This window comes from Caretta caretta, chromosome 3 (assembly GCF_965140235.1).
Source record: "Caretta caretta isolate rCarCar2 chromosome 3, rCarCar1.hap1, whole genome shotgun sequence".
Classification (NCBI taxonomy): Eukaryota; Metazoa; Chordata; order Testudines; family Cheloniidae; genus Caretta; species Caretta caretta.
Window position 1 is genome coordinate 2,903,220 of NC_134208.1, and position 17,551 is coordinate 2,920,770.

General features: G+C 42.0%; 1 protein-coding gene across 4 annotated transcripts in view; it reads right to left on the reverse strand.

Annotated features, from left to right (window-relative positions):
* Positions 1 to 17,551, reverse strand: part of ASXL2 (ASXL transcriptional regulator 2) — a 246,614-nt gene that overhangs the window by 165,647 nt on the left and 63,416 nt on the right. For 3 of the 4 annotated variants that reach the window (XM_048846047.2, XM_048846048.2, XM_075126274.1), the window contains exon 2: positions 4,490 to 4,572. The exons of the other annotated variant lie outside the window; for it this stretch is intronic. In XM_048846047.2, coding sequence (XP_048702004.2) covers positions 4,490 to 4,572 — 83 coding nt within the window. The remainder of the gene's footprint in view (positions 1 to 4,489; positions 4,573 to 17,551) is intronic. 4 annotated transcript variants of the gene reach the window in all.

Below are 17,551 nucleotides of genomic sequence, written 5' to 3' on the forward strand. Positions count from 1 at the left end.
TTGGCAATGTAGTCTGCTATCACGTTTAAGACACCTGCTCGATTTATTGCTGAGAGGACTTTCATCCCACCTTAAACATTAAAGGCTCTACAACAAAATAAGAACTCAGAAACCCAGAGATGTAAATCCTGATCAAATCTGCTCTAGACTGAGGAATTTGGCTCGAATCTATAACTAGAACCAATACTCTAAAAAGATCTTAGGACAATTAGGGTTCATGAGGACCTTGTACTTCATCAGGTTCTGTACAAGTGTTCATTTACATGATTTGCACACTACAACCACCATGAAGAGTTTGTTTCCAAGATCACAGACCTGCTTATGTTCCCTTTAAGATCAATGACAAAACTTGATTTACTTCATTAGGAGAAAGCTCACTGTTTGCTAACAGACTAAGGAGGCATAATCTTGGAGGCACATTCCTGGGACCAGGAAGGACCATTAGAATATTAATTAGGAAAAAGAAGGCTTAATTCACAGATTATCATTTGGAAAGATTCTTGTTTGAGGTATGCTGATACTTGTGTCAAGATTAAAAAACTGACTAACCCTGCTGAACCATGCTCTCATAGGGCATAGACATTGAGATGCAACCAGTGATTAGGAGAAGTGATCACACCTGATACACACCTTTGAGCCTGGATTAAAATAATTCCCTTTATCTAGCCACTCATCCAGATAAGGTACCCTGGGCACTGTTTTAGCATCAAGCTGCTTGAACCATGAATAGGCTTTCTGAAGCATCCCTGGAAGTGCTGAAGCTACACATTAAGGATTATAAAAATGAAACTGCCATGAGTTGATATCAAATCTAAAAGCTTCTAATGGCCTGAGAACTATGAAACTTTGTGGGTATGCAACCTTTGAGATCAAAGCTAAGTAAGCAGCATGGAGGAGTTATCTACACAAGTTTTTACCATGAATATTTTATAGTCTGAAATAAGACCATTTATGCCCAGAATTGAGCAACAACCTCCAGATTTCAAACAAACCAGAAAAAAAAATCCAGGATGCTTTTGATGAGCAAGGAAACTATGTGCTCAAGAAATGAAGGCACAGTAAAGTCTCTGGAGACAGTACAGAGAGTTCATCGTAAGTACAGTATTCCATTCCTGTCATCTAATAATAGAGACTGTTACCTTCCACGAAGAAGTTCCTGAACAAAGAAGAATCAAATTGTCAAATTCTACTCAGCTTTTTCAGGATGCTAAAAGGTCCAACATGGGTCTTATGTTTTGTTCTTGTTCTGTTCTTGACATCAAGACTTGTATCAGACTGGGAATCACACATACAATGTGGTTGCTAAATGAGAACTGCTTAAGATTCTCCATTCCACTGATGATAAAAAAGGGAAGATTTTAGAGCTGAGAAGAATTTACAGCTTTGGCTAATCCCATTCTGGAAGGAAGGAAGGAAGGAAGGAAGAATAAATGCTTGTCTTGAAAAAAAGACAAGTTAACAACTATGTTTTAAATACACCCAGAAGGTAGCCCATGCTATCCTACTGTCTGCCAGGCACTGGATAATTAAATATGGCCAAAAAATGCCTCTAAAAATCTCAGAATCTTTGAAACCTTCTGGCCCCTTAAGCCAGTTTCTCAATAAAATGTAAAAATGAAGGGATCCTATAACAAAACAAATATTTCACTATCATGCCCTAATTTTATTATTTACAAGACCAGAGCTCTGTCTGAGACAGCCTGTAATAGTAGCAGCCACTCCAGGAACTTCACATTAAATTTTTTGGGAACTTAAAGTTTATTAGACTTTAGAGGCCACTGTGGAATCTAGTACTGACTCAATGAGCTCTATCCTCTGGATAGGTATTAACAATGACTTCTCTTTGTTGACTGAGACTCAGGTAGGTGAAACGCTGGAATCTCCAATAAATGCCGTCATCCCCATGCTGTGCTTATTTCCCTTGAAGCCAATCATTGAGGTATGGGTATACCTGGATTCCTTGCTGTCTCAGGTGAACCACCACCACCACCAGGCATTTTGTAAAGCCCGTTGGCACTGTTGATAGTCCAAATTACAGAACTCTGTATTGGTAGTGGCAATTACCCACTTGGAACCTCAAGAATTTTTTTCCTGTGAGCTGGATAGATTGTTACGTGAAACTAGGCACCTTGGAAGCTGAGAGCCTTGAACCAGTCCTGTGGCTCTAAAAAGGAGATTTTGGTGGCTAATGTTACCATCCAGAATTTGAATCAACAGATTCAGGTATTTAGCTATATCAAGTCCAGAATCGGGCACCTTTCCCCCTTTTTCTTTGGTATTAAAAAATAATGGGAGTAAAGCCTTCCACTCTGTGGCCTGACCTGCTTCCTCCTTGGTATAGGATAGGAGGCACCTAATGATCTTAATGATACTCAAGAACCTTTAAGAAGTGAAGCCTAGAGAGAGGAGCATGTCACCATCTGACCCTCAGGAACAAGGAACTTAAATTCCTTCTTGCTGTCAAGGGGGAGTTTGTCCAAGAATTTAGAAGCACAGTGCCAATTTAAATAATCATATTTAACATAATAAACATGTCCAGTAATTGGCAAATTCTCATTTGCAGCTGGCTGAAGAGTGTGTCCAAATAATCAATCTTTTTTTGTTTCTTTACTCAGGGCATAGACATTCGTGATCCCTGCTGTCTGATTCACTCATGGATTGCAGCCACAACTAAAGAGCCTAGAACAGGATGCATGCAGAACTGCTCAAATCCTGATAATGGGACTTGATAATCAGCTCTTTTGAATGTAGGCATTGGGCATGCTGGTGTCTGCCAGACCTGTATAGCTGGTTCCAGAAGTCACTTGGTAGCCAACTGTTCAGGTAGAGATCCATGAAAAGTGTCCAGGAGTTATGGGATTTCTCCTGGAGAACTTCCACTACTATTTCAGGGGTGTCTGTAATATGGCAAAACTGCAAATGAAAGGCCTTGTAATCATCAAGTTTTGTGTTTGATAAAGAAGATGAATGCTCTTGTCCAGTGAAGAAAAAGAAGAAACAGTTGCTCGTATAAGTTCTTCAGCATGCAGATCCTCTTCCTCAGAGCCTTGCTCCTGTAATTGCTCAGGAACTGTTCTCTAAGGTCCTTGAAGCATTCCCTTGTGTTTTGTGAGAGGAGGAGACCTGAGGCTAGATGGAGCTGCAGAAGCTGGCTTCCTAGCAGGCTATAATTCCTAAGCTGCACAATATGCCCAAGACTGGTAATAAGGGTACGGGGCCAGGAGGGCCAATACCATGGAGAATGCTTGTCTTTTGAACCCCTAAACGTAGGGAAATAATAAAGTGCTCTAGATTCCCTGTCAGAGCTATACAGATCAAATTATTGGGACCTTGAAGAGTGGCTGGAGTGATACCACTCCCTGCTATGCTCAGAGGCTGAGGAGAATGAGTATTTCCTCCTCTAGAGGTAGAGACTACCTTAACCGGGGTCCCAAGCAGAACCACAGCATCCAATGTGGCTGGCCCTGAAGAAGAACTTGATGCCATAATGGTGCAAGTGGTTGGTAGCATGAATGGTTTTCTCACCGCAGAGGAGAGCAGTTGCGATTCAGGGTGAGCTGACACTGAGGCCACCCAGTACTGTGGAAGCTTTTGCTACTGGGAAAGATGGTACCGAGGGCAAACAGATGAAGATGAAGTACCAGGGTCCCAGATACCGATGATGTCAGTACCAAGAGCTTCTGCCAGGTGAGACATCCACGAAAGGTATGTACCAAAGCACAGTGACTGGTACCTGAGGGGATGCCAACAGGACTCATTTTCAGCCTTGAGCTGTTTCAAAAGGCAGCGTGAGGAGACCTCTGCTTTTTTCTGATGAGGACTGGGTGAGAGTGACCTAGTTTTATGCTTTTTCCTTTCCTAACAACCGCCTTTTTTACCAGTCCTAGAGCGCTGAGGCTGAACTCACGGGAGCACTTCGAGCAGAGGCTTGTTCTGGTCTGTCATGCTCATTCTCCTAGATCTGTTGTAAGGGCAGAACCCAGTACTAGCAAAGTCTCACAGCCAGCCATGAGGGGATTCTTTTAAGGGGTGAAGAGTCAGTTTCATGTTTGTTTTAGTTCTAGTTAATTTTTCTTTAGAGTTCTGTGCTGGTGCAATGTGGCAATATCTGAGCTTAAATCACTCCATAAAAATGCTGAATTCCAGATTTTAAACAGTGAATATAAGTTAATAAAAGCTAGTAGAGTAATTTTCAGTTTTGCATTAAAAAGATTATCCCAGTAAGATTGGAGCCTAAAATACCAGAGCACGTCCCTTTCTATGAGCAATCACAAGGGCTGCAGAACAAAGACAGATAGAACTTCCTTAGAAACAAATTATGAACTGCATGAATCACTTGGAGTAAAATTCACAACACTAAGTCACTCAGGAATTATTTCATAAAATAGAATTTAAGGGCCTAAGTCCTTTATGCACTTGAAAATTTTACAATTTTATCTTTAGTAACAAAAAAATGCACAAAATAGGACTGAATGGTAGAGCAACTCACCTGATTTCTTTCAGTCCTTCTTTCTGGATAACTTGAAGAATCTCTTTATGGCTCATAGGTGTGTTGGGATATTTCTCCAGGACCTGGCATGCATAAACAGATGAAGAGGGCAAAATTACTTATCTGCAATTTTTCATAAAACAAAAGTATCTTCTCCTAAATAAATCCATACTTAACAGTTTTCATGTCTCCAGGGAGCACACTGGGAGACAGCAGTTAATGGGTTGCAGGAATCTCTTCCCTATCCCTTTCACCTGAGACTATAATTGCAAGTCATGGCAATAGATTAAATACATAAATACTGCATAGCTTCAAATTTCTTTTTGCCATTTAAAGCTTAAAGTAATTGGGATTTTTAGTTCTCACTTAAGTGGAAGGACAAATCTGATTGGTCTATATAGGCTACACCTTCAGAAAAAAAACTTACTGGGTAAGACCTCACAGTCCAACTGCCTTGTTCCTCGAACCTTCAAACCTGTTGTAAAAGCTGACCGCAAACAAGATGTAAATTTGGTGAACAATTTACCAAAGGTCTACAATGAGTATCCACCATCACTTACAATTTTTAAATCAAGATTGGATGTTATTCTAAAAGATCTACTCTAGTAATTATTGAGGAAGTTGACAGGTTTTCATTAAGTTGGTTTTGCATAATCACTCAATTCCCATTTCAATGCTTTTTGTTGTGTTTTAATTCTTTTCCTTGTGTGTTTCAATCAATACATTTCTAACCTTTAACCTCTAACATGAATTTCCTAGTGTGTTTGCCATGGTATTAAGCAAGCTGATGCCTATGTATCTGAAATTTGACTCTTTGAACCCATATAGTCCATGAAAATTAATCCAACTGCACATGATAGCTGTAACACATAAAACACTTTGCACTGGGTTCTAAAACATCATTGTTCTTTCTTTAGTAGCACAAGAAATACACAGAGCTACATAAAAAAATAAACCCTACACACACACCTTGTTTCACCTTCCTCAGCACTCAGGAGTATACTTTGGGCAGGGGTCCAGGTCCTCTGCAGATGTCCAAGACTCTTCTGCAGCTCATGGTTTGACTTCTGAACCATGTAGCTTTTCTTCCCCTCTAGCGCAGCTTGTGTTTTCTGACCTTGGTTGGTCACACAGCTGAACTGAGCCCTCTCTGCTATGAAAGCATACCCCCACTTCTTTTCCTGCCCAAAGCTTCTTGTGTCTGAGTCCCTCAAGTTTATATGTGGCAACACCAACATATGGTTCCTTTGTTCTGTTGCTAGAGATTTTCCACTGCTCTAAATGCCAGTCACCTGTTGAGGAGTAGAAGAATACTCGTTCTCTGAGGTTTGAGCTAACCCCATTGTCCCAAGATGTTTCCATCTGAATAGCCAACCATTTAGATTTAATGACTGACTATTGTCCCTAGTCTAGCAGAGATGTGACACAGCCCTGTCAGCCTATGACAGAATCCACATACTGTAGTTATTCAATAATACTACGAAACTTGCTGTAACAGCCTCATAATACCAACCAGAATTCATAAGATGTACAGACAGATTACCCAAATCACCACCAGGGGGGATGGGAAGAGGAGAAAGGGTGAAAAAAGAAAAAAACTACAGTTCAAAAGATACTATAAATATTCTTCCTTCCTCCAGAACAGTAAATGTTCTACACTGATACACATTTCTAGATGGAATAAGATTGTGTCCCATCTCATCAGAAGTAGATTCAGATACAGCAATCCACATATTCAATTACTGCAGTTCTTCTACAGAATGACGTCACATATCCTGAAAAAGCTTCAACTGGTACAAAATGCAGCAGCCATTTTGCTTAGCAACACAGGTCAGTGTTATCATCCCAGTCAAGTCTCTCTTTGAAACCATGACATTATTCCAGTGGAATACAGCTAACTGCCTATCAAAAGAGAGGCTCATGAGCACTGGAACAACTTTAAAAGGAGCAGGCATCAGCTGTGAAATTCGCTACTAGAAGAATTAAAAATAACTACAGATTTCAGAGTAGCAGCCGTGTTAGTCTGTATTTGCAAAAAGAAAAGGAGTACTTGTGGCACCTTAGAGACTAACCAATGGTTAGTCTCTAAGGTGCCACAAGTACTCCTTTTCTTTTTAAAAATAACTACTAAACTCATAGGTTTCAGAGTAACAGCCGTGTTAGTCTGTATTTGCAAAAAGAAAAAGGAGTACTTGCGGCACCTTAGAGACTAACCAATTTATTTGAGCATAAGCTTAGCTGTAGCTCACGAAAGCTCATGCTCAAATAAAGTGGTTAGTCTCTAAGGTGCCACAAGTACTCCTTTTCTTTTTACTAAACTCATCCAATTCAGAACTAAATGCAAACCTTGTGTCTTCAACTTGGCTTTCCCACAATAATCTCTTTGTCTAACTTCATAGTGTCTTGTGTGTGTGTGAAATAGTTTTTCCTACTGAGTGGGAAGGAAGAAATACATTGATATTTGTATTTTTAAATATGTGCTAGGTACTCAGAGAATACAGTGACAGAATCACTTAAGAGTACCTAGACTGCACCGAGTGAAATGGATGTCCAATTCCTTCGCTGCTTCCAGAAAATGAGTATTTTCCAAGTATTGCCAACATGAAGTGTTATAAAATGTGTGAAGAGAAAAGGAGTACTTGTGGCACCTTAGAGACTAACCAATTTATTTGAGCATGAGCTTTCGTGAGCTACAGCTCACTTCATCAGATGTATACCGTGGAAACTGCAGCAGACTTTATATATACACAGAGAATATGAAACAATACCTCCTCCCACCCCACTGTCCTGCTGGTAATAGCTTATCTAAAGTGATCAACAGGTGGGCCAAAATGTGTGAGTGAGTGTGAGAGAGAGAGAGAGTTCCTGCTTCAAAAGCAATCCTTATTAAGAGTCCTGGTTCAAGACAGACTCCTAGGTGCTATAAATATGAATGAATGAATGAATGAATGGATTGATAAGACCATGATGGCACAACCCTTGGTAAGTTGCTCCAATGAAAACCAAAGAACTAGGGTTAAACCAATGAAATTAATCGGCAGCAGGTCTAAAAACAAACAAAAGGAAGTACTTTTTCACACAACACAGTCAACTGTGGAACTCCCTGCCAGGGGATGTTGTGAAGGCCAAAACTATAACGGGATTCAAAAAAATAAGTAGGTAAGTCCATGGAGAACAGGTCCATCAATGGCTATAGCCAAAATAGTCAGGGACGCAACCCCATGCTCTGGGTGTCCCTAGCCTCTGATTGCCAGAAGCTGGGACTGGACAAGGGGGGACAGATCACTCAGTTATTGCCTATTCTGTTCATTCCCACTGAAGCACCTGGCATTGGCCAATATCGGAAGACAGATCTGACACAGGGCCAAAAAAGGTTAAGCAATTTGCAGGCTAAATGACCCCAAATTCTACCTTTAAAGACATATTAGGAAAGTATATAAAGTGTAATTAGGGCTATTCCTTATAAATAGCTAGCAAAGCCACTGTTAAAGAATTAGAAGAAGATAGTGATTGTAGTAGTCTATGTTTATCTAGATCTTGTTAGAGATTAACAATATCACCAAATGGTTACTGTCTGTCACTGCATTCTATTAGTTCAAAGATCAAAAGGAAATATTAACATTTAGAGAAACTATAAATGTGGTAGGTTTCAGAGTAACAGCCGTGTTAGTCTGTATTCGCAAAAAGAAAAGGAGTACTTGTGGCACCTTAGAGACTAACCAATTTATTTGAGCATGAGCTTTGAAGTGAGCTGTAGCTCACGAAAGCTCATGCTCAAATAAATTAGTTAGTCTCTAAGGTGCCACAAGTACTCCTTTTCTTTTTATAAATGTGGTAATATCATGGTCTTCATTTCTCTTTGAAGTATGTAATAAACTACCTGTAAATGGCAGGAAATGGGCAGTTGCCTTATACTAATCCATTCAGCTAATTACCAGTGGTCCTTAGAAAATAGGAGGTTACTTCAAAGCCACTGTTCTTCACCCAAGAAATGTCTGCTGTCAAGAGCCTATCAGTCACAAGACTTGAGGTCTCCTGATATTGGACATTGGACTATAACTTGATGAACTGATTCTGAAAGGACTCTTTGCAACTCTAAAGCTAACCATCTCTACTATGAAACTGACCTATGAACTTTATTCATGTCTGTATGTATAATGATCTTTTAACCAATACGCACTCTCTCTTCTTTTTTAATAAACCTTAGTTTAGTTAACAACAACTGGCTGTAAGCATGTATCTGGGTAAGATCTGAGATATTCATTAACGTGGGTAATGCGTCCAGTTTTTTGGGATTGGTAGAACTTTTTATATGAATAAGATTTTTTGTAATCCTCATCATATTTGACTTAGCTGCCTGGGTGGGAGCTCAAGGCTGGATTGTTTGAAGGGAACTGTGTTTTTGGCTTCCAGGTAACCAGTAAGGTATTGTGGAAGCTGTTTTGTTGCTGGCTTGATTAATCTAACAGTTTGGGGGACTGTCTATCCCATTCTTTGGGGTTTGCCTTAGTGAGCAGTCGCAGCTATCTCAGCATGGCCCCCCTGAGACTCCAGTCACTACAGGATACTGGGCTAGATGGACCATTGGTCTGACCCAATATGGCCATTCTTATACTCAAAGCACAAGAAGCAAGGACCCAAACCATGAAGGGCTTTATGGAATATAAATCAAAGATGACAGGCCAAAGGGAAAATAAGCTAGTGTTCTGCTGTTTCTTGTGCAATTTGCAGTGGCAGTCAAAAAAGCTAACAGAGTATTTGGAATGCCTCTATAGAAACCCATGGTACGTCCACTTCTTGAATACTGCGTGCAGATGTGGTCACCCCATATCAAAAAAGATCTATTGCAATTGGAAAAAGTTCAGAAAAGGGCAACAAAATCGATTAGGGGTCTGGAATCTCTTCTGTATGAGGAGAGATTAATAAGATTGGGACTTTTCAGCTTGGAAAAAAGAGACTATGAAAGGGGAATATGATAGAGGTCTATAAAATCATGACTGGTGCTGCGAAAGTAAATAAGGAAGGGTTATTTACTCCTTCTCATAAGACAAGAACTATGGGTCACTAAATGAAATTAACAGGCAGCGGGTTCAAAACAAAACAAAAGGAAGTATTTCTTCACACAATGCACAGTCAACCTGTGGAACTCTTTGCCAGAGGATGTTGTGAAGGCCAAAATTATAACATGGTTCAAAAAAGAACTAGATAAATTCATGGAGGATAGGTTCATCCAGGATAGCCAGGGATGGTGTCCCTAGCCAGTTTGCCAGAAGCTGGGAATAGATCACTTGATGATTCCCTGTTCTGGTCATTCGCTCTGGGGCACCTGGCATTGGCCACTGTGGGAAGACAGGACACTGGGCTAGATGGACCTTTGGTCTGACCCAGTATGGCTGTTCTTATGTTCTGATGTTTGTTGAAGACAAAAATAATTCTGTTTCATATCAGAAATTCATATTTCATCTTCCCCTCTTTGGTTCACTTTCGTGATATTTGTTATGCCATATTCTCATTTCAACAGTCCTTTAGTCCATGTATAGAATTTTCCAGGGAATATAGGAGGTGGTTAAGATTCTGAATTTTTCTCCCAAAGATTCAACACTTTCATCCCTTCAATTCCTGATGAGAAAACTCCTACCCTCACCATATGCTATTCCAAGGAAACATCGACCAAGAAGAGGGAAAACAAGTTTTGATTTTCTTCATATTAAGATAAACATACAGAATATAGGTTGTTTTTCTAAACCTTTTCAGGTCTTAGCACACTGCGTAGTGCTGGGGCTAAAATAGTAATGCAATCCTTGGATGTATAAACACAAGAACATCAAACAGTACAGGGCACTGGCATAATCACTGCTGGAAAACTGTACTCAGTACTAGTGTCAACACTTTAAAAAGAATACTGAAAAATTGGAGAGGGTTCAGAGATGAATCACAAGGATGATTTGAAGCCTGGAAAACATGTTATCGTACAGTGAGACATTTGAGCCCAGTCTATTTAGCTCATCAATCAAAAGTTTAAGAGGTGACTGGATCATATTATATAAGTACCTATGAAGGCAGAAAATAGCATGCACTTTAATCTAGCAGACAGATATAAAAGACAATCCAATGCCTGGAAACTGAAGCTAGATACATTCTAACTGAAAATAAAATGTGCAAATTGGTAACAATAAGGGTAAGCCACCACTGGAACAATTGACCAAAGGATGTAGTGGCTTCATCGCTTTGAGTCTTCAAAATCAAGATTAGAAAATATGCTTTAATTCAACCACAGGTTACAGTTACTGGATAAAATTCTACGGTCTGTGTTATATAGGAACTCAGATGCATGCATGCATGCACGCACAGACAGCATTACTGCAATACAAAAAGATAATGTGTGACTGTTGGACCTGTACACTAAGTGGTAAGGAAGACAACTAAAGAGAACTGTGAAGTAGCAGAAGCATTGTTGTTTGCACCAGTCTTTACTGTAGACGATTATGATGAATGGTGAAACGACATGTTAACACCCCTCCAATCATAGGGTGAAAGGACAAAAAACAGGGTGGGGGGGGCATGCTTAAGTGGGTTACGTGCGTGTGTGTGTTTCTAGAGAGAGAGAATATTGGGGGGCGGGGGGTTTAAAGTGGATTATAAATAGTTGTAAAAAGCCATAAATTCAGGGTGGGTTTGGGAATATCTTTTATTAGACCAACTTCTGTTGCGGGCGGGGGGGCTTGTCTACACTTACCAGGGGATCGACGTGCGGCGACTGATTTAGCGGGTCTAGTGCAGATGCACTAAATCGACCACAGTTCGCTCTCCCATTGACTCCCGTACTCTACCTGAACAAGAAGCGCACGGGGAGTCAACGGGAGAGCATCTCCCGTCGACATAGCATAGCGAGGATGCCTTGGTAAGTAGATCTAGGTACATCGACTTCAGCTACGTTATTCACATAGCTGAAATTGCGTAACTTAGATTTATCTCCCCCCGTAGTGTAGACACAGCCAGAGAGAGAAGCTTTTGAGCTTACACAGAGCTCTTCCTGACCTGAAGAAGCTCTAAAGCGTGTTTCGCGCTCTCTCACCAACAAAAGTTGGTCCTGCAAAAGATATTACCTTACCCGCCTTGTCTCCCTAATATCCTGGGACCACACACCTAAAACCTCACTGTATACTATCAAATAGTAACACCAGATAGCTCTAAACATAAAAAGTACAGCGGTCACTATGATTCAGGATAAGGCTACTTTGGAAATCACATATTTCTCCCCCCATCTCCAAAGCATAATTAGTTATCCACAGTGACTAGCAAAAGCCGAGCACAATTACAAAACAAGTGCAAGCTTCTAAAATTCCCATTACTGTAGGTGTTAGAACTTGCTGCGTATACTGCACTTTCTACACCCACCTTAGTGAAATGGGGCCATTTTCTCTCTTGTTGAAGAAAAATAAAGGCAGACAATATTTGCTAATTTCACTTCAAGACAATAGCTGCTGCATCTCAGATTTACTCTGCCAGGAACAACTTCCTTCTCAGCAGAAACTTTATAGGGAAGAGGAAAAGGCTCATTATGAAGTTCTGCTACATAGGACTTCTGCAGGGGTATCAATACCTGAAATAACAGCTGAGTTTTTCAGTGCCACCATCAGTACAAACATGATAGCATGCAAGGAAGCACCAGCAAATGAGACCAAAAAGAAACAGGGGGAAAACAAAAGGAAATAAAGTACTACAACAGTAGCGAAAAGGGATAAGTCGTCATTTACTGAACCTTAAACACATGCCAACATGACAGACATTAGTATGCATTTAAATCCCACATTGGGAGAGGATAGCTTCACCTAGATCTTAAGTTCATAGCTACCTTTAAGGAATACGCTGTCCTCCTGCCACAGAAACCAGCTAAAGCACATCCGAATGTGAATCATGAGCGACACCTTGTGGCCACAATTTAAAGCCACACAGACAACACAATAATATACACTGTGCAGAATACTGCATTGGCTGATAGGATGGAATCAACTAGACTAGACTTGGTCCTTTCTATTTCTAATTTCTATGACTATATTTCCTAAAGCAGGGGTAAAAAGCTCTGCCTACTCAATACCAACCTGAGACATAATACACGGTGCAGAACTTTTATTAAAGGATCATTCCTCTGGTTTGTGTTCTTTGATCAATGGTGAAAAATACTGATATTTAAAATTAGTACAATTAAATTTTAAAAATTAACAGTCTACCGAGATGAATGGAAGCAGGTCACACCTCTCAGAGCTACAGTGCCAGCTCAGAGAGCTGCTGCGTGCCAGCTCAAAAGAACAGCCTTGGATCTGCAACCCTGTCTAGTCTCTTCGGCAAAGGCAGCTTTATCCAAAAGGCTTTTCTTCTTATGCCTATCAGTACTGTCGCAGTTTTAAAACTGAGCTGACCTTGTTTACCTCAGTGCACTGTTTAGAAAGCTCACACCAAATGAGCAGCACTTATCCACCTCCAAACTGTACCAGCTTTGAAAAGGAAGTTCTAGATTAAAACTGGCATTTCTTAGCCACCTGCCTGTAGCGATGTTCTGGAAATAAGACTGATATCAGCACTAGTCAGGAACATCACCATCAGACTAAACAGTTTCCCTCCTGCTCCCAATGCTGGTTTAAAGAAAATTTTATTACTTGAATAAAAAGTGTTTAGTTGTTTAACCAGATAATGACTCTAAACGAAAGCAAGTATACAGTCCTCTACAGGATTCCCACCACATTGTTGGTATTGCAGGTTTTTCCATCTTTTAGTGTTACAGATAAGCCAACCAGAGGATCAGAAATAACAGCTTTAATCACCTTCAGAGAATTTTCAGTTCATATAGTACATGCCAATAGGTGTTTGTCAGCTTTCAGAAGATGCGCTGAGCAAAGCACTCACATTACTTGGTGGTAAAACATTTGCCTGTTCATAACAAGTACAGATATATGAAATTATCCAAGACAAAGTTGTCTGTGAGCAGATTGGGAGACGTTTCATTCTGTCCACTAGAGCCAGGAACAGCTGAGTGGACCACTGAAATAGTTTGGCCCTGTCTATGTAGATTGCTAGTGCTCATCTAATGTCCAATGTGTGTTGTCCTTCATTCCTATTTGCATGAGCTTTTGGGGAAAACGCAGGTAAGTAAGTAGTTTGATTGCTATGAAAATCTGAAACTATTTTAGGGAAGAAACTCAGATGAGGCTGTAAGTATACCTTATCTTTAAAGAATGTACATCTTGGCTCAAATATCAGGGAACGCAGTTCAGAGACTCTTCTGGCAGAAGTGATGGCAAAATTAGGAAAACCACTTTTCAGGAGAGGTATAGTAAGCAGTACATTGCTAGAGGCTCAAATGGTGGTCCCATAAATTTAGACAAGACCAGGTTCAAGCCCCAAGGGGGAAAGGGCTCTCTTAATTGAGGGTACAGTGACCTCTCCTATTATTTACCACTCCCCAATTTTTGGGTCATCTGCCACCTTTATCAGTTATGACTATTTGTAGCACCTTAGAGACTAACCAATTTATTTGAGCACAAGCTTTCATCAGCTACAGCTCACTTCATCGGATGCCGATATCCGATGATGTGAGCTGTAGCTCCCGAAAGCTCATGCTCAGATAAATTGGTTAGTCTCTAAGGTGCCACAAGTCCTCCTTTTCTTTTTGCGGATACAGACGAACACGGCTGCTGCTCTGAAACCGGTTATGACTGTGTTTTCTTCCACGTGACTGATAAAATGTTAAATATCATGGTCACGGAGCTGTGTGAGGAGCTTGTTCCAATCCTCCGGCAGCAGGGCATGCAAACGAAGGAGGCCATACCAGTACAGAAGCAGGTTACTACAGTGACCAGGAAGCCTGCTACCCCAGACTGCTGTAGGTCCACGGTTAACCTTTAGTATTGGCAAGTCATGTGTCACTGCTGTGGTAGTGGGAGTTTGTGAGGCAATTATACAATGGTTTACCATGGGTGGTAGACATAGCTAACGTGCATGAAACAACAGCTGGCTTTCAGAGAATAGGCTGCCCAAATTATCCTGGGTACATCAATGGCACTCACGTGCCCACAGTTTGCCCACCATTAGAAGCCCTTGAATAGGTCACCAGCAAATAGCACTACATCATTCTGCAGGCTTTGGCTGACCATGAAGACAGGTTCATGATCATCAATATGGGATGTGCAAAAAAGGTGCATGCCAGATCTCATCAGCACACCAGTATTAGTTACCTGTCTGGACAAGTAGGGATCTTATTCATTCCAAACAAGAGTTATCAACATGGTGACTGTGCCGACTGCCATTTTACACTCTACTGCCCTAGTTCATAAAATTGTGGCCTGACCACAGAGCACTTAGCAGAAGGTTTAATTACACACTTAGCTGATGCTAGAATACACATTTGGCATGTTGAAGCCAAGATGGCGCTGCCTACAAAACCATTTGAATGCCAGTGTGGTCAATGTCATCCATATTGTGCGCAGGGCACAGCAAGCCACAATATCTGTGAGGGTAAAGGCCAGAATTTTCACCTGGAGCAGTCTCAAGGACACTGCTGGTTTGTCAGCTTAGCACAGGCAACCAGAAAGTGCACCCGTCATCACTGGGGTCGAGTCCAGGCAAGCAAGGGCACTAAGAGATGCCTTGTCCACATATATACATACTACTTCATTCACATCACCCTATGATGCATGAGGAGGAATGCAATGCTGTGTTCTGTGGTAGTCAAATAGCAAATAATTTGACTTTTACTCTTATTTGCAACTGATTGTGTGTGTTTATAAAACAAGTGTTACTTTATTAAAAGCTTTGGATACAATTTCCAGCTCATTCCTTTTTCCAAGAACTTACTCGCCAACATTGTGGTAAACCAAGACCAATGTGGCACCTTAGAAACTAACAAATTTATTTGAGCATAAGCTTTCGTGAGATACAGCTCACTTCATCAGATGCATCCACTGAATACATCCGATGAAGTGAGCTGTAGCTCATGAAAACTTATGTTCAAATCAATTTGTTAGTCTCTAAGGTGCCACAAGTCCTCCTTTTCTTTCTGTGGATACAGACTAACACGGCTGCTACTCTAAGACCAATGTGTTCACCAAAAATGTATTGAAATCATCAAAAGTATTCTGAAAACCATTTCAAACATCACTGCTGCCTGTCCACAAATAACTATTTAAAAAGGTTAAAAAGTGCAATCATATGGAAAACTGCACCATTATCTGATGTGCAAGCTGTACAGTCTAACTAGTCTCCTTCCCCCTGTTTGAACAGGTTGTACGTGTTTGAAGGGGGTGGTGTGAACAGGGTACATTTGCTCATTTCCAGTTCACTGAGCTGTTCATAGCCCATCCAAACCAACCGTTCTCCAGTGGCTGCATTGGCTGCAAGATGTGATAGCTTGGAGCAGAGTCTTCATACACTGGAGTTGGGGGCTGCAGCCTGGCAGCCATCAGTATGGCCCTGCCAAATTCACAGCCTTGTAAAACGCTTCAGGGACTGTGAAATCTGGTCTTTTGTATACCTTTACCCTATACTATACAGATTTCACGGGGGAGACCAGTGTTTCTCAAATTGGGGGGCCGGACCCAAAAGGGAGTTGCGGGTGGGGGGGGTCACTAGATTACTTTAGGGGGGTTGAGGTATCGCCACCCTTACTTTTGTGTTGCCTTCAGTGCCGAGTGGCCGGAGAGCAGCAGCCGCTGGCTGGACCCCCAGCTCTGAAGGCAGAGCCCTGGCAGCAGCAGCAGAGAAGTAAGGGTAGCAGTACCGCAACCCTCCTCCCCTTCCCCCACACAGTAAAATTACAACCACCCCCACAACTCCTATTTGGGTCAGGACCCTACAATTACAACACCATGAAATTTCAGGTTTAAATAGTTGAAACCATGAAATTTATGATTTTTTACATCCTATGACCCTGAAATTGACCAAAATGGACTGTGAATTTGTAGGGCCCTAGCCATCAGGGTGAGCAGCCGCTCAAACACCTCAACTGCTGTGCTCAGTCCTGATCCCCCATCCTTTGGTCATGCCCAAGGAAACACAAGACGCATCTGTGATGGGATCCTGCGACAAAGTGGGACTGTTCTTAATGTTTCCTCTGAATACTGATCGAGTGCCTCAGTTTCCCCTATGCATTTCTTAAGTTTCCAGGTGGTGGGATAAGAGGGTGTAACTGTTGCACAGCAAAGGGCCAGTGTACATAAATGGCCGACACCCCGTTTCCCGGGCCTGGGCCTGGGCCCTTCCCCACTGCAAGATGAGAGCTAAAGGGTTGGAGAACAAAGGAATCAGGTGACCTCCTGGCCCGGGAAAGGGACAAAGGCCAGAGGAGAACGGGCTGGAGGGGGAGTCAGTTTAGGGCTGGCTGGGGACATGGAGTGAAGTGCAGATGTGGTTGTCTGGCTCACTGCCCCCAAATGGACCCAGCTGAGGGGTCCTGTTCTCTGTACCCAAAAGCTCTGTTTTAGACCATGTTCCTGTCATCTAATAAACCTCTGTTTTACTGGCTGACTAAGAGTCACATCTGACTAAAAAGTTGGGGTGCAGGACCCTCTGGCTTCCCAAGAACCCTGCCTGGGCAGACTCGCTGTGGGAAGCGCACGGAGGGGCAGAGGATGCTGAATGCTCCAAGGTCAGACCCAGGAAGGTGGAAGCCATGTGAGCTTTTTGCCCTAGAGACAGTCTACTCCCAGAAAGGAGTCCTCACCAGAGTCCTGACTGGCTTCACAGGGAGCAGTTCCAGAGCATCGCCCGGGGACTCCGCGATAACTGGTGGCAGAGGTGGGATGTACTGCACCCCATGGATAACGCTTCCTACAGTAAGTGACTGGAGATCAGTAAAACAAAGGGGGATTGACGAGGACTAGGCGTGCTGAAGGCTAAGAGAGGAGCGGTTTCGGGGGGCGGTTAACCCCTGGGAGTGTGTGACCAGTGAGAAGGACTGTGCAGTAATGGGGTCCCCCTGGGGACTGCGATGAGCAGTCTCAGGGGTGGAGGAGCCTGAGGCTTGATCCTGGGAGAGAGAAGGACTTTGGCAGTAACAGGGTTCCCCTG